This window comes from Carassius gibelio, chromosome A2 (assembly GCF_023724105.1).
Source record: "Carassius gibelio isolate Cgi1373 ecotype wild population from Czech Republic chromosome A2, carGib1.2-hapl.c, whole genome shotgun sequence".
Classification (NCBI taxonomy): Eukaryota; Metazoa; Chordata; class Actinopteri; order Cypriniformes; family Cyprinidae; genus Carassius; species Carassius gibelio.
Genome location: NC_068372.1, coordinates 28,600,409 through 28,623,163, shown reverse-complemented (window position 1 = coordinate 28,623,163; position 22,755 = coordinate 28,600,409). Strand labels below are relative to the sequence as shown.

At 34.5% G+C, this 22,755-nt stretch overlaps 1 protein-coding gene across 2 annotated transcripts; it reads right to left on the bottom strand.

Annotated features, from left to right (window-relative positions):
* Positions 1 to 857: 857 nt before the first annotated feature.
* LOC127937505 (interleukin-6 receptor subunit beta) lies at positions 858 to 16,965 on the bottom strand. 2 transcript variants are annotated; one of them, XM_052534284.1, is made up of 15 exons: positions 16,825 to 16,965; positions 16,177 to 16,273; positions 14,982 to 15,099; positions 14,095 to 14,273; positions 13,671 to 13,819; positions 12,488 to 12,647; positions 11,331 to 11,413; positions 7,682 to 7,904; positions 6,739 to 6,930; positions 6,557 to 6,655; positions 5,047 to 5,190; positions 4,794 to 4,922; positions 4,614 to 4,704; positions 4,369 to 4,450; positions 858 to 3,014 (listed from the first exon to the last, which is right to left on the bottom strand). In XM_052534284.1, the coding sequence occupies exons 2-15, from the start codon at positions 16,247 to 16,249 to the stop codon at positions 2,460 to 2,462; spliced, it is 2,277 nt and encodes a 758-aa protein (XP_052390244.1). In that variant the 5' UTR covers positions 16,250 to 16,273; positions 16,825 to 16,965; the 3' UTR covers positions 858 to 2,459. The 2 variants fall into 2 exon arrangements, with proteins under 2 accessions (XP_052390244.1, XP_052390245.1); XM_052534285.1 differs by having other exon boundaries at positions 6,739 to 6,927.
* Between the last annotated feature and the right edge of the window lie 5,790 nt (positions 16,966 to 22,755).

Here is a 22,755-nt window from a genome sequence, read left to right as displayed (position 1 = left end):
TTTCTAGCGTCAATGTATCCTCAAATGACAATCACTTTTTAATTGTTACATGTGATGTCCATTATAATTAATATATTGTATAAGGTATTTTAAGAAAACCTTTCATAAATCAATAAGTATTGCAGTATTTGAGACACTGACCATTGTTACGCGCAAGCTGTCTGCCATTGAACAGTTTATTATAGGCTAAATGTAAAGACTAAAACAGTTATATAATAATTCAACAAAAAAATTGTAAGTAACAATATTTTGGCTATTTATTCTGAAAAATTGTTATAAAATATTTAAACTGCAGCTTAAATCTGAAAAGCATTATTTTCCCGATAACAAAATCCAACCTTTTGCTTTCATTTTGTAGGAAACCCTACACAATGTGTATGTATTTCAGTTGTGATTTTATTGTGATTACTTGTTAACGCAACAGCTATAGCAATAATGGGATGATATTTTAGTTTGAAGGACAAAATAAATAAATAAATATATTATTGTGCCCTTGTGTGAACCTTCTTCCTTCTTCCCAATGATGTTTTGTCAGGTTGTGCTATTGTTCTATTGACATTAGGGAAGTTAAATATAGAAATACCCAAAGTTAACAAATGTGTACACAAAAGTCTTTTACATTCATTTCTCCATGTATAAAAGATCTCCACTGCAGAGCAGAGCAGGCAAAGTGCAAAGACAAATTCACCTATGATCAATCGCCCCACCCCAGAAATATCAGTAAAAGTAACCAAAGTCCAACACATGCTGGCATTTCAAAGCGCTCAATACAGGGATGACTTCTATATATATATATATACTTTCAAATATTAACCTTCTTGACTTGAGATAACAATAACACAAGGTGATTTTTTTTTATTCACTTTATTAGACAAAAAACATGTGCTTTATCAGCATATATACATTCAGATCCTTGAGTTCCTCAATATCATTACAGGAATGACAAATATTGTGCTAAGCATTAATCCATTCCTTTTTTGAGCCATATTCACAGGCTTACACATTCCTGATGGAATGGTGGAATGCAAGAAGCATGTTAACGGTCTGCAGAGCTCTGGCAGGTCAGTGTGAATGTCCATCTATCGTCAACATTAGCACATTTCATCCACAATAAATACTGCTGCACTAGGTCTAGCACACGGCTGTTCTGCACCCGTCACCAAAGATCAACTCTCTGGAGCCGAATGTATGTGTGACACTGCCTCTGGCCCGTCTCTGTCCAAACAAAGAGGGACTTTATCTGGAATTCCATTTGCATGAAAGATTGTCCAGCGGTGGTGAACTCTGGACCAAAAAGCTACAGCATTCCCAACTTTCCATGTTCCCGATGCCGAGTGTCCCTCTCACTGTCCTTTCCTTTTCCACAGAATCTGGTTTATCTTCAGATACTGTTCACAAAAATAAACCTCTGACGTTATTTTGGAATTGCATTGCTCAAATCTTTTCATTAGGAAATGAAACAATGTCTATATAGCTCAGATCAGATGGGTTATGTTGTTTTTCACAGCTTTCCAGGTTACCATTCTGTCTGACTCACAGGCTAAAATAGCTTACATTCATACGTAGGCTGACAACACAAGTTTGGACATTTCATCAGGCAAAATAGATGTCTTCTGATGGGATCTTGTAAAAAGACTGGATCTAACATTTCAAGAAAGGTTCCAGTTTTTCTCTGGAATCTGTAGTTATGTCCAATATCCAAAACCAGTAAGATGTAGTTTTGTCTGATGTCCAAACCCAGTTAGAATTTAGTTTTGTCTGATATCCAGAACCAGTTTAAATCAAGTTTTCGTCTGATATCCATACCCAGTTAGAATTTAGTTTTGTCTGATATCCAAAAAGGCCAACAGAGGAAACTTGGACAGAGCAGAAAGCAGGAGATGACAGGTGTAACACAAGCAGCAGAGCTACATCAGAAATACACAATATAAAAACTAACCTAGGGAACGTGTTGTCACGTATGGAGCTGTTTGTCCTTTATCGTGTCGACAGAAATGGGAGGGTTTAAGTTGACTAATTATGTAATAAAAATTTAAACCAAATATCACAATATGAAACTAACATAATGTGAATACTTGTATTTTTCAAGCACCATTTGCTTATAAAAAATGAGAAAAGCTGTATTACGTCACCAGTAAAATTGCACTGTTTTTTCTCAGGAATAGCAAATATAGGCCAAGTTTCCATGCAATGAAAAGAAATATTCCAACACGGCACATTTTCTCCATGCATTTGGCAAATGGGTATCAGTGGTTAATGCACATTTGACTCGAGACCAGAGTGGTTTTGTGAGAAAGGTGTCATGTGGAAATGACTAGCGGTCCTCAGGCAGTGCCTTTACCTGTTGGATGCAATTGAATGCAAATCCTGTGCAATTGTTATTATTAACTGCAGCTGCCTACATTGGACACAGTTTATGCCGTTTCAACTATATGTCAATCAGGAAGCACACAGAGGGCTCATGTTTTGTTGGGCTGGAGAGAGTGGGACTGTGACACCCCAGTGTCGCACGACTCGTTATTTATGCTGCAATGAACCATAGTTGTGCTGGTGTCCTTCGGTAAAACCTGTAGGAAATGCGGACACTCATTCAGATCAAGAGTCCTGTACGTGTCTATGGTCTTAATGACCGGCGTGTAGGTCTGGGACACGTGGATGTAGCCACATAAATCAGCTTCATTACTTTTGCAGGAGAAGAGTGAATCAAACAAGAGATGGTCAGATGAAGGCTGGGGATCTTCTTTATATCCAGCAGGAATGACGTGGTCTGGTTTGGTGTAGCTCTGGTTGAGGAGATGTGTGTGGAAAGCTTGAGCTGGTGAGAGTTTGGGGTCCAGGAATGTTATAGCAGAAGTGCTGTCGTAGGTCTTGGCTTCAGGCTCATTGCTGTCATGTGGAGTGTGGGAGGTGAACACCTGGACAGGGACGTAGTCTTTCTCAACATAATCCTGATAGATTGTAGTCCAATCCACAGGGAGGATGGAGCTCATAGTGGACGTGGACGGTAGGTTATGCTGTTAAACATTGAAGAGAAAACTGAATTACACTGATCTTGCTGTCGTTTATATATATATTTATATATATATAGATTGACTTTCTGTAATACTGTACGAGATTCCCATTTGAACTGAGAGCATAAATTAAAATGTTAATTTTAGCATTGTATTTTTCAAGTGTACTATAATATAACTGTAATAAAAAATAATAATTTAAAAATATAATAGTATTTATATATATATATATATATATATATATATATATATATATATATATATATATATATGTGTGTGTGTGTGTGTGTGTGTGGGTGGGGATAAATAAACAAATAAGCTTTCCATTGAAGTATGGTTTATTAGGATTGGACAATATTTGGCAGAGATACAACTTTTTGTAAATCTGTAATCTGAGGGTGCAAAAAAAATACTGAGAAAATCATCTTTAAAGTTGTTAAAATGAATTATTAGCAATGCATATAGAAAAATGTAACTTATATATATATATATATAGATATATTAACAGTATTATAGCATTAAGGAAAAAATTCTGTTATTTTGACCCATACAATGTTTTTTTGCCTATTGTTAAAATATACCCCAGTGACTTAAGACTGGTTTTGTGCTCCATGGTCATATATTTTATATATATATATATATATATATATATATATATATATATATATATATACACATACATACATACATACATACTGTACACACACACACACACACACACACACACAGTAATCTCAATAAAATATAATATAATGACAATCCATAAAGCGCATTACTCTGAAATATAATTAATTAATTATTATCATTATTGATTAAAAACTGTGATTGATTGTGAATAAAAAAAGAAATACCAGGGTTGCTGGGATTGTTTGCAGCGCTGGACAATTTGGCCAAAAATATTTGTAATTACATATTTATACATATATTTGTATTTTATAATATATACAAGTGATATTTTAACCAGGATTTTAATTCTTCTTTTTTTTTCTTCCATACATCACGTGTGCTGGTTATTTCATGTCATGTATGCTCTTTTCTGACAGTTGTCTCTTTTTAACCAAGTCCATAATCTTTATTAAGGGGAAAACTGTTTGTAGTAGTGTTAATGATGCCAACTGAGCATATATTTTTAAAATTGTAAATAATGTAATAGCATGGAATAAAAGGAATCTAAATAGTATAAAACAATCTTTCCTGATAAAACAACTCCCCCTGCAGGCAGCAAGAGAAACAATTCAGTCACCAAACACAGCATTATTGATGCAATGAGGTATATGTTCCTCCTCCTAACAGCACGTGGGTTTTAATGCATTTCACAGACTAAGCTAAATAAATACATAACTATATTTGATATTACCTGATACAGTTTAGTGTTGGACCAGATGGACAGGCTGCTTTTTGAAGGGTCTGGTACAGTCGGGCACAGACACTGTTTAATCCTAAAACACAACAATAAACAGTGACTAGAAGAATGCATGTTAGTGCATGATGTCATATTAAACATACACTGAAACAGGGCCGAGTAGAGGTAATCCACATCCACTGAAAACGGACCACATTATAATAAATGAATAACTGAATCATAATTTGACATTCTCTTACCTCATCCTCAGGCATACTGGGATGATTAGAATCAGAAAGCACAGCAGAAGTGCACACATCAGTATGGGAATCACTTGTACATCCTCAAGCCCTGTGGGCACACACAGACAGGTTGAAAGATAACACTGTGTTTATATGGCAAGAATGTTGATAAATTCATCCAAATGGCATCATTCTTACCCACAACCACCATCTGACAGGGTCCCGCGGCGGCCCCTACTGCAGTATGAGCCATTACACAGATGTTATAGGTTCCTTCGGTCAGTTCACTGAGATGTATCAGTTCAACATGAGCTTCTACCTTCACACCTTCACAAAATGAGGCATCAAACTCAAACATGTTACTTCTTTCATCCTTTACCTGCCCTAATTTAATCCCACCCTTTTGATAAAATTGCTTTCCAAGATTTCAACATTGCTTTTCGCATCTTACTTTTTTCTTTGCCATGTATGCTGTAGATTACAGTATAGCTGTGGATGAAGCCATGAAGTTTCTCTAAAGGAACAGGGTCCCATTTCAGAAGCACACCACTGCTGCTCGTCTTCAGCACTGTCACATCTGGACCGACAGAGGGCGCTGAAACACAGGAACACAGCGATCACTGCATCCACGTGACAAACCTTTAAAGGGACAGTTCACCCAAAAATGAAAATGCAGTTGTTCCAAACCTGCATGAATTTCTTATTTGAACACGTAAGAGGATGTTTTGAACAATGTGGATTACCAAAGAGTTTACTGTTGGTTGCAATTGACTTACATGGTATTTTTGTCCATACTATAGAAGTAAATGAGTACCGTTAACTTTTTTGTTACCCCAAGAAATTCAACCAGGTTTGGAACAACTTAAGGGATAGTAAATGGTTGTTTTTAATGTGCCTTTATTTTCAGACAAACTTTAATTATGAAAACTTGGTAATGTTGTTATGTATGCATGTATGTATGTGTGTGTGTGTGTGTGTGTATTTAAATACATGTATGCCATGAGCTGGACTGATGTGTACATTGAAACATTATGCAAATCCATGAGCAGCTAGACATATTTTGTTTGTTAGTTTTTTGTTATTCATTATTATATTGACAGCCTTTGTGTAGTTAAAAACTTGTTCTTGTATCTTTGCATCTTAATGGGTAAGAAAATATCAGAAAATAAAATAAAAATAATACTGGAAAAAAAAGATTATGCATAATGGAGACTGGGGCACGTTGTCACATTATATGGGGTAAGTTGTCACAATGAGAACCTGCAGTCTATTGACAGTGATTTGAGATTAATACCTTATATGACATCAGATATACTAAATAAAAGCATATTTAAAAATATATAATATAATTTTTATAGACACAGACACATATCTTATCTTCCATGACATATTTAATCACAACTGCATGAAATATATTACAATGTGCCAGTGGTATTTGGATATTTTATAACAAAAATACAAAATTCATACATATTGTGTCTTTAAATACAATTAATAACTAATCTTAAAATACTTTTAATAAACAAACAAATTGTATTTAAAAAAAGAGGAAATCTAAGTGAAATATTTTTGATTGCTTTGTTATGTAAATCAATTTTAAAATCTAAAAAAGCAATATATCGTTGGTAATTATTTGTATATTTTTTAAGTCTATTTAAAAATATAGCTCTTCAAGTAGAAGGATTATGCTTAATGAAATTGTGCAATCATTTGACATACAGGTCAAACAGTATTTATGTACTGTAGCTAGAGTACAGTATATATAGATCTACTGTAACATGTGTGACAACTAGCCCCAGTCTCCCCTAAAGATAATGTTTCTCTTTGAATATATATATATTTTTTTTGTGAAATTTTTTTGAGCATGGCTTATGGCAAAACAGCAGATGAATACTACTGCATTACAACCACACCTTCAGTACCAATAAATGCACTGAATATTTTTCAGTGTAATATCTGACCTCCTTCCCGTGTGAAAGCAATGACTGACATGTCACTTCCTGCCTGTCGCCCATGCAGACTCACGACCGACAGATTATATGGGATTTCTGGCAGAAGACCTGAAACACACACATACATGGACTAACACACACACACACAATAAGAGACTTTTCTGTAGGAAAGAAAGGGATTTTTTTCAGACCTGTGAGAATAAAACTTCTTGCAGTTTCATTCATATGTTCCCAGTGCAGACTAGTTGGTTCAATGTAAGGCACAGAAGTCCATTGCACCACAAAGCCGCTCTCTGATTGGTTCGGTGCAGCTCTCCATTCCACCTTTATCTGAGTGTCGTCCAATGGGGTTACGCTGATAATCCGAGGGGGTGGGGGTTCTTCTAGGACAGGAAACAGGAGAGTTTGGGATAAATGACCACATGGTTTCCGATAATTCTGTTGTTTTTATGAACCTTTGTGTAGAATTCCCATGAAGCATCAACAACCAAAAGGAATTTGCTTTGTATTTTATGCAGGATGTTAGTCTTACATTCTGCTTGAAAACATGACTTGACCTGCCTGATGATTTTTTTTTTTTTTTGCAGAATAATAGAGAGAAAAAGAAGTAAACAAAGATAACTATAATTATATTATATTATATTGCATTATTGTCATGGTTTGCTATGGTGCAGGAACATGGAGCGATGGACGAGGAGACCAGGAGTACACAACCAAGGAATTTATTCATCGTGGGGAATCACACGTAGCACAAGGAGTTGACGTCAACAATACCGGACACTGGACTAAAGACAGGGAACACCATTTATACACTGAACTGGAGAATGGGAAGACGAGACACAACTGGGATCAATAATCAGCATGAGGACAAAAACTGGGTCACAGAGCACATGGGGAACAAAACACAACCAAAACACAGAACAGAGTCTGACAATTATATTATATTATATTATATTATATTATATTATATTATATTATATTATATTATATTATATACAGTAAAATGTATTAATGGAGCAAGTTGCATCAAGACCAGCCTGGACCAGCTAGAAACCATGTCATCAGTTGTTATAAGCTGAATTTGAATTCCACTGAAAATCCTAAACACATTGAAGCATGCCATCCGTGATTTACCTGCTTGTGTATGTGCAGGTATGGAGATGTGAGCTGGAGGTGACGTCCCGGCAGAGTTTGTCGCCGTCAGGCTGCAGTGACAGAGATCGTCAGAGACAGTGAGGACGCAGGAGTGTCTGGATGCGTTTACAGTGCCACAGGTCCACTGTGATGAACCCAGATCACTGCGACAGGACGCCGAGTAACTGAGCACAACACCATTGACCTCAGGCCAGGACACAGGCTGAAACAGACAAGAGATATTAGATGTTATGAATAATTAGTCATGTTTTAAAACAGGTTAAAGGAGAAAGAACCTAACTGCAGTCAGATGGTTAACCAGGCAAACCTTGAACCACACACAGTTGTATATCATATTTTTCTACTCGCAAAAAATAGTAATCAAATTATTTTGCATTACATTTGTTGAAAATATATTATAATCAAATCTTACTGAGTGTTTCAAGTACAAAAAAACAAAAAAACAAAAAGAAATTATGGGAAAAAAAATCACACACAGTTTTTAATATGTACTGTAAAAAACTAAATTAAATCATTTGAATTAAATAACAGTGACTAATAATTTCCAATCAGTATTTGTAAAACAGAATGGAAAATACATTTGCAATATATATATATTTTTTTATAATTAATCGCATTAAACATATTTAATAAAAAATGTTTACGATGACAACCCTTACAATTAGGTGAACCACACAGTAAATCAGCTTTATAAAGACTTATTTAAACATGACCGTAAATAAAAGTTTACTTTTCAGTGAGTATAAAGCAATGGAAATATCTAAGAATCAGTGTTACTTTAGTTTTTATATCATATTTTATCTTTTATTAATATTTTGAATTCATATTTTCCATTTTCCATTAAGTGTTTCTAGTAATATGGTTGTGTGTTTTTGTATTTTATTTATTTAACATCTCTGAATATGCATGAACATGCAAAGCAATGAATATAGATGAATTTAACTGGCACACAGTTAGTTGTGGGTTCTGTGTTCATTTCCTGTTCCAGATGTTCCAGCAGCTGTAGGCCAGGAATCATTACAGGTTGATTATGTTTTCAAAGGATATTGCAAGCAGTGACAGTATGGAGACAAAATGGCTTATTAAAACCTATTAAGTTCAGCTGAAGCCGCAGGTGAATAATTATTATTCCATCAAACTCAATAAATGAGTGAGGAGACGAACCAGCCAAAGGAATTAATTTCGGTTTATGATCATCTCAAGTGTGTGTGATTGTGCGTACAGAATAAATCTAACACACAGTAAAACCACAAATTCAGGCCCTTGATGCTGATTGTTCAGCTGCACTCAAAAACATGATATAGTATCAGCTGTGAAAGGAAGATACCACACCACAGCATAAAATATATTTCTTCAGGCCAAAATATTTTTCAAATATATACTAAATACACTCACCTAAAGGATTATTAGGAACACTTGTTCAATTTCTCATTAAGGCAATTATCTAATCAACCAATCATGGCAGTTGCTTCAATGCCTTTAGGGGTGTAGTCCTGGTCAAGACAATCTCCTGAACTCCAAACTGAACATCAGAATGGGAAAGAAAGGTGATTTAAGCAATTTTGAGCGTGGCATGGTTGTTGGTGCCAGACGGGCCAGTCTGAGTATTTCACAATCTGCTCAGTTACTGGGATTTTCACGCACAACCATTTCTAGGGTTTACAAAGAATGGTGTGAAAAGGGAAAAACATCCAGTATGCGGCAGTCCTGTGGGCGAAAATGCCTTGTTGATGCTAGACAGTTGAAGACTGGAAAAATGTTGCCTGGTCTGATGAGTCTCGATTTCTGTTGAGACATTCAGATAGTAGAGTCAGAATTTGGCGTAAACCGAATGAGAACATGGATCCATCATGCCTTGTTACCACTGTGCAGGCTGCTGCTGGTGGTGTAATGGTGTGGGGGACACTTTTGTGCATCCCACAAATCTCCATCAACTGCAAGATGCGATCCTATCAATATGGGCCAACATTTCTAAAGAATGTTTTCAGCACCTTGTTGAATCAATGCCACGTAGAATTAAGGCAGTTCTGAAGGTGAAAGGGGGTCAAACACAGTATTAGTATGGTGTTCCTAATAATCTTTTAGGTGAGTGTGTATCTAAACAGCATGACTTAAGGAAGTATATTTATTTACACCTCCAAATGCCAAAATATATTTAAAAAATTACATCAATTTACAAAAAATATACAATCTTTAAATATATATGGGTGCATAATTAAATGAATAAATTAATAAAGTTTGTCCTTTATGTACATTTAAAATATCCAATCTCAAAATAAATTTTCCAGCAGAGGGGTGATATTTAATGAAACTGCTTAAAGGGCTAGTTCTGTTTTAATCTTCTCACCCTTGAGTTATTCCAAACCCGTATAACTTTCTTTCTTTTTGTGGATCCTCCCCCAAAAAAAAAAAAATATTTTGAGGAACATCAGGGTCCAAACAACTTTTGATCCCTTTGACTTAAACTGCAGGGGCAGTCATGGTCTAATGCTTAGAGAGTCAGACTTGTAACCCAAAGGTTGTGGGATCAAGTCTCAGGTCTGGCAAGAATTGTAGGTGGAGGGAGTGAATAAGCAGTGCTCTCTCCACCTGCCATGACTGGGGTGAGACCCTTGAGCAAGAAGTGAACACCTCTGCTCTGGGTGTGTGTGTGTGTGTGTGTGTGTGTGTGTGTGTGTGTGTGCGTGCGTGTGCACATGTGCATGCATGTGCGCGCTTGTGGATGGGCTAAATGCAGAGCACTAATTCCCAGAATTGTCATTCATCAGAACTTTATTGTTTCCTGTCATTCTTTATGTTCCACAGAAGAAAGAAAGTCATACAGGTGGGATGTGAATGACATCATACAGGTGGGATGTGAATGACATGAGGGTAAATGATGACAGAACTTTAATTTTATTTCTGGGTCAACTTTAAAACTTAAAAATTAGTCAGATATGCAGATGGTTTAATCAGTAAATCAGGTGCTGAACTGAGGTAGGTGGTAAGTGTTGAGTGAGTGCAGAGAAAGGATGTGGTCATGCTGTTTGTCAGATTTAAGCTCAGAGGAAAATCTCAAAGAATGTTATTAAAACAGGAAGCAAAATGAATCTATTTACACGTCTATGTTCATGTTGTTGCTTTGTTTTTGTTCATATGTGGCAGGTAGAAACTTATAGTAAACATTTATTAAATATTAACAGTTATGTTCTTGTTTAGTTTTAATATATATTTTTCCAGTAACTACATTGTGACTGTGTCATCAAAAAGGAAAGAAAAAATACAAATGAGATCACATTTCAATGACATCAATTCACCTGCGAAGAAGTCCCTGATAATCTCACATGTGTTTCATCAAGAATTTCAGAAGAGATTTTGTTTAGACTTGACAAGATAACAAAGTCTGCGGTCAAGAGTCAGAGATCTCAGACAACTCAACTCAGACTCATGTCTGTCTGTGTTTAATTCTCAACTCATGATTTTAGCTGAGCCATTATTATTTAAAGCTGAACCAACATAACGGAGAACTACAACAATGCTCTTGGCAGAAAAATATGTTTTTCTGTTGGCTCGAGTCGCACTACCATCCTTTGAATCACATCCTCATTGTGCATATTTAGAAACAGTTTTCTATAGAGCATTAGCAAACCTTCCAGAGCAGGGTGAGGCGTCTCTTTCCAGCTTCTTCTGCAGGTTGGATGAGTCTCCAGAGCCGAGGAGCCGCAGACGGAGCTGAGGAACGATCAATCCAAACTCATCTTCATCCATACAGCCACATTCAACAACACTAACAAACTCAAATCACTCAATCAGACATCTCACTTGTAGTGTACTTCAAATCTTAAAAGTATATGTTTTTTTTTTTTTAAAAACTGTACTTGCAGAAAATATCATATAAATAAAATAAAAGGTATTTAAAGAGTACACTTTCATGACTGTTTCTTAACTGCTACTTTTTACTTAAGGGGTAAAATTAAAGAATTTACTTTAAAGTACACTTAAAATGTTTACGTTTTAATAATCTTTTGTCTTGCTTTGAAGTACACTTGTTTTGATGTGTTGACTAACATCATAAAGCACAGGTAAAGCACTTGATGATTACTAACTTTAGTGAGTTATTTGATGTTTAAGTTAATATGTTTTCAATATACTAAATTGCAAATCCTTCATTAGCAATGTGTAAGTAAAATTAAACCTTACATTAATACAAACTTAAGTATTTTCTTTAAAAGTATATTATTACCACATTAGCACTCTTTTAAGCATATGCTAATGTAAACTTATTTTTCACAAAATTGATATATGATTGAATAGACCATTAGGCCCAACTGCAGTCTAATGCAATATTTTATGTTATAATATCAAGTTATAGTTATTATATCTTTTATGTACTGCAAAATCATCATTTGAAATGTACGATTAAAAACAGATTTAAACACGACTTCAACAGAAATTATATTAAAGTATATTTTAGTATATCATAAATGCTTGTCAGTATATTCAGCAGTACACTTAACTTTGTACTTAAAAGTGTCAACAAAAAAACAACACTCTGAAGTTCAACTAATCGCATTTAATATAAATTTAAAACATAATATATTTTTATTTAATTGTAAATAACATGCAATTACAGTTAGTGTGCGAAAACGCTTAACTGTATTATTTCCGTAAAAAGTAGCTACTCTTTTTTCTAAGTATGCATGAGGGTACTTTTTTTCCCTGAAAGTTAGTACTGTTTTTACTAATTGTCTGTTCGGTAGCATGTGAAAATGAATACTCATTTTAAGAGTTAGTAAAGAGTCTCACCTTTCTCCGCTGTGGTTGTGTCTATAGAGGTCCACGAGCTCCAGTGAGCGTGTGCTCGACTGTCCTGAGCCCTCAGTCTCACTGTATACTTGGATCCTGGGTGAAGGTCACACAACTCCAATGTCTCCTTGGAAAACGCTTGTATAGTCTGGGATCGGGTCTACAGGAGAGAGTTTTATTAATAGTCTAATCTTATATATGGTCCAGCTATATCTCAGTTTTGTTAAACCTTGTGAAAAAGAAGTTCACTTTAGCATATTTAAAAAAAACTGAAATCTTTATATTTTAAAAGAATTTACTGAATGTAATGTTTTCGGACAGTTAATTCCATGCTATTTACAGTTATTTTAAAACTGTTATTAAATGCAATTATTTGATCTTAAGAGTGTTGTTTTGTCCTTGCATCTTCACATTTCATAATTACTTCCAATATATTAAAATGTACTGACAAATGTAATGAAACATGAATGTCATCTAATTAAATAAGCCAATATTTTTAATCAAACATTTGTAATGAAGTTTAGTACAGTTTGAATGTAAATTCTTCAAATGTAACTTCAAATGTAAATTCAGTAAAAAATAATAATCAATTTTGTGAGTGATTTAGTATGTTAGTCAACTCATCCTAATGAGTGTGCCTTTAAAGCATTATAAATGATTATTAAAACAATAATTTAAAGGGCAGTTGGAAGTAAAAGTATTAATTTAATACTTTTTAAAAGTGTACTTAAGTGGGTAAAGAAATACAGTCGTGAAAGCAAACTCTTTTTAAGTGCACTTAAGTAGTCTTTTATTTCTTTAATATTATTTTAACTAAAAGTAGTTAACTTTTTAATGCTTTTAAGACTTGTGGTACAGGTACATAACAAGTGCACATTCAGTACAGTTAAGTGCATTTCTTATTCAAAATGAAAATTCTGTCATTGTTTACTTTCTTTTTTCTGTGGAAGAAATTCTGTGTGAGATGTTTTGAAGAAGCTTGTAGAGCAAAAACACTACAAAAATGACTCTGAGGTCAAACAACAGCTTTGTGAGAGAAAAAGACCAATATATAAGTAATAATTATAAGTTTAAGTTTGAAGACATGAGGGTGAGTAAATGAGGAGAGAATTGTAATTTTAGGCGAATTTCAGGTGAACTATCTCTCTTATAGCTGTAATATTTTAGTCATATATGTACAAACCTGGTTGTGTGTCGTGTACTCCATTTGGAGCAGTATGTAGACTTTCTCATTCTTGGGAAAGATCTCAGCCATTCTCCAGTCCACCTGCAAGCACCCAGGCCTTCTCTCTGCTGGCTTGAGATCTTTTATCTCTGGAGGAGAAAGTTTCACTGCAGTAGAGAGAAAACATCATGAGAAGACAAGCACAAAGTACGATGAAAAATGACTGTAAACATCACAATAGATGGAAATTTACAGAACATTCTGTATGGTGTGTGTCACCAATATCGAAGCAATAAACAAAGTTTTCATGCAAACTTTTATTCTCTTTATAGTCGTTTTTTGCATTGTAGTAGTATGATTGTATGCTATTGCGAACACAGCTTCTACAGTCTGCAAAGAATTTGTTGGATGCACATTAATGTTGTTTCTTGATGTGTAGTACCTGCATTGACCCCCTTGAAGAAGTATGGTTGTGAGTGTATGGATCCATTGGGTGTGGACGCCAGCACATCTACGCAGAAACAGTGAAATGCTGAATCGATGGGATGAACGGAGCAGTTAGAGCCTCTGGTATTACAGACACCAACCGAGATGAAGCTGTGTTTAGTCTCACAAGAGGCTCTGGACAGAATAAGACAGGAATATTCACACTTACATGCTTGCAAATAAAAATAACCCAGAAAGCAAAACACTGATCTGAAGAACCTATAGTGCAACATCAAGAACTTGTTTAATCTGCAAAGGACTATATAGCAAATAAAGCTGCTTCAAAAACCATTGCAATGAGTCAATATGAAAACTGGCACTCAAACCACTCAAAACCATGCTGGCAGATTGCTAACTACTTTCAAATCAAGATAACAAGTTGGTTGGTTACTAGACTTAAACTAATAAAAAGATCAGTTTGTAAATCCCCTAAAAATAACAAAAGGGTGTTAATTGATGTATATGTAAATGAATTATAAATGAAAATCCAAATTAAAGGTGAAGTGATTTCCCATTGAATGTGACTCAAGTTAATGGTACTTTAAAATGTTTCCTGCTTATCAATTCCTTAACATTAATGCTTATCAATTATCAGTTTCATTGATCGGTACAAATTTGCATGTTGGTTGACAATAGTCACACAAGACACCTACTGAATCAATCGTCAGCAAAAGTAATGTGCAAAGTGAATTCCCATAAATATATTATTATTATTTAAAATGTATTACAATATAGTGTATGATTTATATAAACAGATACCACAGTATTGATGTGATACTTGTCCAAAACCCATGCAAATACATGATGATTTGGATGATTTTGTTAGTGTGAAATGTGGCTCACTTGTTAATCTGAAGTGTGTAGCTGCTGATGTTCAGGTGGTGGTCAGCTGTTTTCCAGGAGCAGGTGATGCTGGTGTATTGCATGATCACACATTGAGTGATTAACAATGCTGCTGCTGCTGTGGAGACAGTCATGTACAAAGAATTTAGTTTTTCTGAACACAAACACGTTTCACTGCTAATTAAAACTGCATACCATAACAACTTACATGTGGCCAGCCTGACATTTTTGAAATGCACTTGACATGGGAACATGGTTCAAAATCGTTTAGTTAAAATCTATTATATTATTAAGCATTTGAGTAATGTATCTTTCAGATTTAGCCCTCGGTGTGACAACCAACCCCATTCTGTCCTATACAGCCCAATTCAACACTGATTAGCAGAAGGCTGTGTGTGAACTGAACTATAACGTAAACAAACATACAGATCAGATTTCAGAAAAAGGGCAAGACATAGTCCAGTGCTGGGTATTGTACAGAAACTATTGACAGGACGCATATGTCTACAACATGAATTGAGGGAAGTATGTATGGTGTTTAATTTTTTACAGCTGTTTCACAACTGTGCACAACATTGTGTTGTTGTTTTGGGTAACAGAGATGACTCAGTGAAACACATTTCTTACAGTATCATATGGGGGAAACCTGAGCTACGGTTTTCACACATTTTGAAGAATCTTTTCTAATTAAATCTTTTTCTGTTAGATATTGCGTCAGGTTTAATATCAGTTAAGTTTGTGTAAGAATGTTACTGACCTCTGTTTGGTGGAGAGGAAGGATTTCAGTGAATAAATCAGTTTAGATCTGTTCCTCGCACAAAACTTATAGCTAATGTAACACATAGTAGCATATGCCTCGTATATTATTCAGCTGACCATACTTCCTCTTTTTCGGTTTTCTAAATGGCGTAAAATGTCCGAATTTTCTCTTTGTTTCGAACAGAGACTTGTTTTCATACCTGCTTAGATTAATGACTATAAAGTAGATTGACCAATACAGGCATAGTAAATAATCGAGCGATCATTGTGTGACAAATCAACTGTCAACCTGTTGTATATGAACTCCTTTATGGTGCTTTCTGGTCAATAAACTTTGTATAAAAATAAATAAAATAATAATATTCGAGAGCTTATTCATTCACTTCCTACAGGGGCTGTCCCTCCAACCTGTGCATTACCAGCCCGGGACGCTTACCTGTGTCCAGGACCCTGTTCATTACACACATCCAGAGGACAAGTCCAGCTTGGGGCAGCTTCATTTGGCTCATTTCTGACTTGAAGACTGTCTGCAGCTGAAAAAAATAAATACAAATCAAAGACATTTCAATTGAAATATTCAATTCACCGCTGATTCAAAGCCAAACTCTTGAGCAATGTTCCCCATTAAAACAGCCTCCTACGCAAACACATTGTCTCCAAATATCGCCGGCTGAAACCTGTATTTTTAGAATCTAAAAACATCTCAATTAAAAATGTTTCATAGGATTTACATTTAGTCATTTAGCAGACGCTTTTATCCAAAGCGACTTACAAAAGTTTGCTATTTATATGCATTAATATATAAATACATATAAGTAGGGTATATGATTTAAAATAGACAGATAAATAATATACTTATATTTAAATAAAGACAGTAGTATACACATAAAGCGCACCCATGCCCATCACTTTCAAACACTTTTTGGACAGATACGTCATAAAAATAAGCTCGTTTCTACTTTTTCTATTCACTAAGTCAAAGCACATTCTAAACCCACATCTGGCATGAATGAAAACGCAAATGATGCAAATCAAATGGAAGGACGGATCAGAAGCGTGAAGTAGACATGAACTCGTGAGGTACCTGTGCTGGATCAAGTTGAAGAAGCAGAGAGTTGGATTCTGTCGAATATTTACAGCCTTTAAGTGTCCGGAGATGCTGATGAGTCTGACATAGTGTCGACAGATGATCTGATCTGTCTCGCTGTTACGGTCTCATCCAAACACGGACATGCGCGGTGATGCGAAAAGCGCGTGGTTCACTACACGGTGTAGCTAGTTACATTTCATCATATTCTGTAGAACTGATAGAGTCAGTGTCAGTTTGATGTTATTTTGTGTCAATAAATATTTATTTTTATGTTTCTCATGCATCAAATAGTATAGTGCGATTGCAGTGAATTTGATTATGTCTGAATAACAATAATAATAATACGTTACATTGCTAATATTAATTATAAAACGGATAGTTCCGGTCCTTGATTCTGATTGGTTGAGCCACGTTCGAATATGTTGCAACCACTTCGTTGCAACCACAACTGATTCTGAGGAACCACATATTGTTTGGTGGAAGACCAGTGTTTTTTATGAATAAAGTTACACTTAATTTGCTCTGTTTTATTTTGTGAAACCAAGCTACTTATATGGAATAACCGTTTTATAAAAGCACTAAGCCCCGCGCAGCTGTGGTTAACAGTGAATTAATAACAGCTAAGGGGGTTTAGTCACTCCGCTTCACGTCGAGCCTAACAACACCACTCAGCTGTTATAAACTCACTGTAAACCACGACTTCTTGGGACTTCTTGCTTTAATAAATATCTTTTATTTTTCTATATAACATTTTATATAAACAATAAAAAAAATATTTAAATAGTTATGCATCAAATAGGCTACAATAAAAAATTGTGCGTATCTATTTAGGCTATTTCATAAACAGCTGAAACAAAACTGAGATGCATTTGTAAAATGCTCAAACTATAACAAAACTGCTCTTTTTTACACTGTAATTTCAAACTTTTCCTTCAAATGATTCACAAAGCCATTCACAGATACACTAAATGCTCATTACACACTGTACGATTATTAAAAAGAGTAGGCCTATACTGAAACATTTGATGCAATTAAGTTTTTCAGTGCAACTTCTTAAACATTAGTGATTATAATTTGGGGTCTTATAAAATGAGTCTTTCTGTTTGAAAATGCAATGGTTTAAGATATTTGACTAATAGAAAGAAAAAAGGAGTCTTAATTGAATTAAATTAGAATGTATTGAAAATGTTCAAATGAAACCTAATCCTCCTACGGGCAGGTAATGTTTAGAATATTATAACACGTTTTGCAGGAGATTTGTAACAGATCAGATGGGGTTTAGAGCCATGTTTAAATTGCTCAGACAGAGAGAGACTATGTTTGTTTTCTACTGCATCAGATGAAACACATTCATCATGGAGTTGCAAATCCCACTCAGTCAAAGCAACCTCAAAGCACCCTTGTGGAGATTCAAACACCACACATAATACAGTGATGAGGGAATATTTCTCACACTGTTATTATCCATGAACACACAACACTGGCACATTCTTTTATTTATATAAGAGTTACAAAACGACATGCAAAGCATACAACAACAGCAAAGCCTGAACAATATATCAGAAAAAGCTGATTCAAATCATACCTTATGGTGTAACTTAAACCAAACATTTGCATAATAATTGTCATCAGCTGATCAAAACAATTAAAAAAGAAGAAAGTGTTATTATGGACAGCAGTTTAGCATTAAAATGTCTTGGATTTGTTTTTGTTTTTTACAAACACACAGCTTTTCACTTCTCAAGACATTAATCACTAGAGTGATGTAGATTACTTGTGGATTATTGTGATGTTTAAATAAAAGTACATTTTTTATTTTTGGGTGAACCATACTTTTAAAAGTGCAAGTTGACTGCAGTCATTCATACAGTAACACACTTTGTTTCCTTGTGGAGTGATAAAAACAGTAAAAGTATGTGCTAGACTGACTCTGAATCAAATGAGTTATGCAACCTACCTGAAGTAAAATAACGTTGCCAAAAACTTGGAGTTTAAATAATCACAATGGCTCAGAAGAAGCAAGCATTTCAGATATCAACTTCCCTAAAGTCCCATTAGAACAGGTTATTGGAATACATACAGTAGGCTGTGGATTCTCATTCATTTACATGCAAATGAATGTTTTACCTCCCTCTGGGGTGTTGCACAAACATAATTACATTAACATTTGTAATGTGGTTTTAGGAACAGGCAGGAGAAACAACACAATTATTGCTCATCAAATACAACAGTACTTTCAACTTAGTAACTTGTAACATTGCACTGTGCAAAACCGATCCACAGATTGCAAATTTATATAGAAAGTTAGTATAGTTGATAATATTTATAGGTATAAACAAAGACTATTTGATATAAAAACACTTACAAATCTAAACTCATATGTAGTCATGTTTAAAGCTACGTATTCTAAAACACATTTATATTGAATATCTTTGTTTATTAATATTCATGTAAAATAATCTTAATAATTATCATTATACTAAACTGGCTTGTTTAATGGATTATAATAATTATATAATTATATAAATTATATAAATAATTATAATTAATAATCATCTCTAAAAGTCAGATGATTTTTATCTTTAAAAAATGTATTACTATGCAGTTTCCTTTAATTTGGAGCAAGATAAACTGGGGGAGTGACTTAAATGTGTCAGAGATGTGTCACTTTGCTCGAAGCTGATTGGTCATATTTCAGTTTGAGATCTCTAAACCAGAACATAACCTGCACAGCGTAAGTTACTAAGGTGATGAACACTGATTAAAGCACAGCTACCTTCATTATAACTAAAACTCAGAGTTGGTGCAAACTAAACATACACTCATCTGATTAGCCAGTTGAACAGGCTTCATAATGCAAGACCCTAAAATGAGTAACTTCCTGCTAAATGACATCAACAAAACCCGTTCAGGAGACAACGGGTAAAATAAGTTACAGAGGAATCATGCAATTCTTGCTTTGATGCATGTGATGCAACATTAATTTTCATGTTTAAATTATCATTTCTAATGTATGCTACAGTGCCTGTACACATATCACATAATTGCCAATTACTCACTTGCTTGATCGCTTAAACCAAACATAGCAGCAATATTCCAAGTCTCTCGTGAGTTCAGTTCTGATGAAGAATTAATGGGGAAGAATTTAAGATGACGTAAAAAAACAACAACATACAATCATCCTCAAGTAAATACATTAAAATGAGTCATTTGTTGTTTGATGAATACCAAAATGAATCATTTGTTAAATTGATATTGCATAGCTGAGTGGTTTCCAATTTGTAATAATAAAATAAATGTCATTTAGAATTACACATTGGTCCTTTTGGAAAGTCAATTGTCCAACTGCACACACAGCAAACAGAAACAATATGTGCATGCTGTAACTTACTAACTTTACATGCTGTAATCTGTAAATAAGGTTTCTTTTGTTTGGTATTTGGTAGCAAACAACACTGATTCTCATCATTCACTGAGTAAAAAAATAATAATGTTTTTAAAGTATTTTATGCTCAATAAGGCTTCATTAATTTGATCAAAAATACATTAAAAATGAAATATGATTACAATTTGAAAGTGTATTATAATTTATAATTACTCCAGTCTTCATGTATGAATGATGCTTCAGAAATCACTCAAATTTGCTGATTTTCTGCTCAAGAATGACTTCTTATTATGATAGAAAACAGTTGCATGTGCAGGTACATTGCCATTCAAACGTTTGGAATGCATTATACTAATTAAACATGACAGTAAATGAATTTAACAAAATATTTGTATTTCAAATAAATGTTGTTCATTGAACTTTCTATTCATCAAAGAATCACAAAAGAGCATGTATCATGATTCCCATGAAAATGTGAAGCAGCATAACTGTTTTCAACATTGATAATTGTCAGAAATGTTTCTTGAGCAGCAAATCAGCATATAAAAATTATTTCTGAAGAATCATGTGACACTGAAGACTGGAGTAATGATGCTGAAAATACAGCTGTGAATCACAGCAATAAATTACATTTTAAAATATATTCAAATAGAAATCAGCTAAGAATATTTCACAATATTACTGTTTTACTGTATTTAAAAAGTAATTTATGAAAATGTACTGAAAGAGCTTCATTAAAGTTGGCGTGATGGTGGCTGATGGTCCGTCACAAAAACCCATAGAGCACTGGTTACTTTCTGAGCTGTTGCAGACTGTATATGCAGTAGATGATCATTAACAGTATGAAAAGAGCAGTGACGCTTGAATCAGCGCTGCAGTGTCTCAACAGCAGTGGCTGTTTTAACTTTTAAGACCACAAGAACGCAGATGTGCCATCTGTCAAGCAATTTAAAAGGAAAAGCACATTTTGCAGAATGTGTTCGAGGGCCATATAACAGTCTGATGCAACGTTTTAAACTAGTAATGCAATGCGATAGACACAGTACTAAAAATAAATCAGGTGAACGATGATGAACATTAGAAGCCAGAAATGACCAGTCTGGAGATCTAACAATTTGAGTTTAGTTTCAGCGCTAGTTTAGTAGCATACCATATATTATTACAGTTTATGTTCAAATATTAAATTTGATTTCACTTCAGTAATTTTGCATTTCTTTTATACATTTCTTTGCATTTTCATACATTTTTTATATTTTTACATTTTATTCAGTAGTTTTAGTTTATTTAGCTTTGGTTATTTTAGCACTTCAACTTAAAAAAAATATTTTTTAGAAAGGTTAAAACTATGTACTTCCCTTGTGATGGGAATGGTTATAATTTGAGCATGTGGTAACACAGCATACAAATATCTGGACACACTTCCATAGCACAGATGTCATATCAAGTAATAATTTTGCACAGGCATGTTTTAGTTTCCTGTTGCATGAATTTGTCAAAGAACCCAGGACATGGCTCAATGAATGTCTGTAATGTACTTCATATTGAAACAGAAAGGTGTGGTGGGACACATTGAAGGGATTGTCCCAGTGTAAACTTGATTTTATCTCACACCTAATTAGGGAACATTGGGCCAAAAAAACACACACCTACTCCCTTTGAAAATTCACTACAAAGAGTGTAGTTTGCAAGAGGCCTCTAGTGAAATTACTTCTAATTTTACTAATTTTATATTTATTTTTAATGATTAATAATTTTTCACTCTATCTAATCTCCCTGCTATTTTCAATTAAATATAGAAAATATGTTAACGGCTCATATTAAAGCATAACCTTCTTTTCTTACTTCAAACTGTTCTAACTGGTAGTGGTGTAAAAAAAAGTATTTGCCCCATCTAAATTTTTGTGTTGTCAGATTGTGAGTTGTGGTAGTACTTAGACAGTGGTAAAGGTATTTGATCGGAGTTTTCATTGTCTTTGGGGTTAAAGCTTTCAATGACATAAAAAAAGACTCCAAAAGTCAATGAGGTGAAGAAGTTCAGCTAAGAGAAGTGGAACTCACTTCACAGAGGCAAGACTCTCATGTGTAACAACAGGAAGTGTTTACAGATGCTGAGGAGGAAATCATTTTTTCACACAAAAAAGTTTGCGGTTTGCAAAAAGGTTTTATTATTTAAAATAGTTTGTATGCTTTAATTTAGATCACAGACACGATGACGTAAACTGAAGCATATTATATATTTTTTGAATCCTTGCAGAACTGATTCAAATGATTCGCGATACCGCTCCGAACACCCGAACTGACTCAAATGATTCGCGAACCCGAACTCTCGAATTGATTAAAATGTTCCGCGAAGCCGCTCCGAACTCCCAAACTGACTTAAATGATTTGCGATCCCCAAATTGACTCAGTGATTCGCGAACCCGCTCCGAACTCCCTAACTGACTAAAATGATTTGCGATACCGCTCCGAACTCCAGAAATGACTCAAATGATTCGCGAACCCGCTACGAACTCTCGAATTGATTCAAATGATCCGCGAGG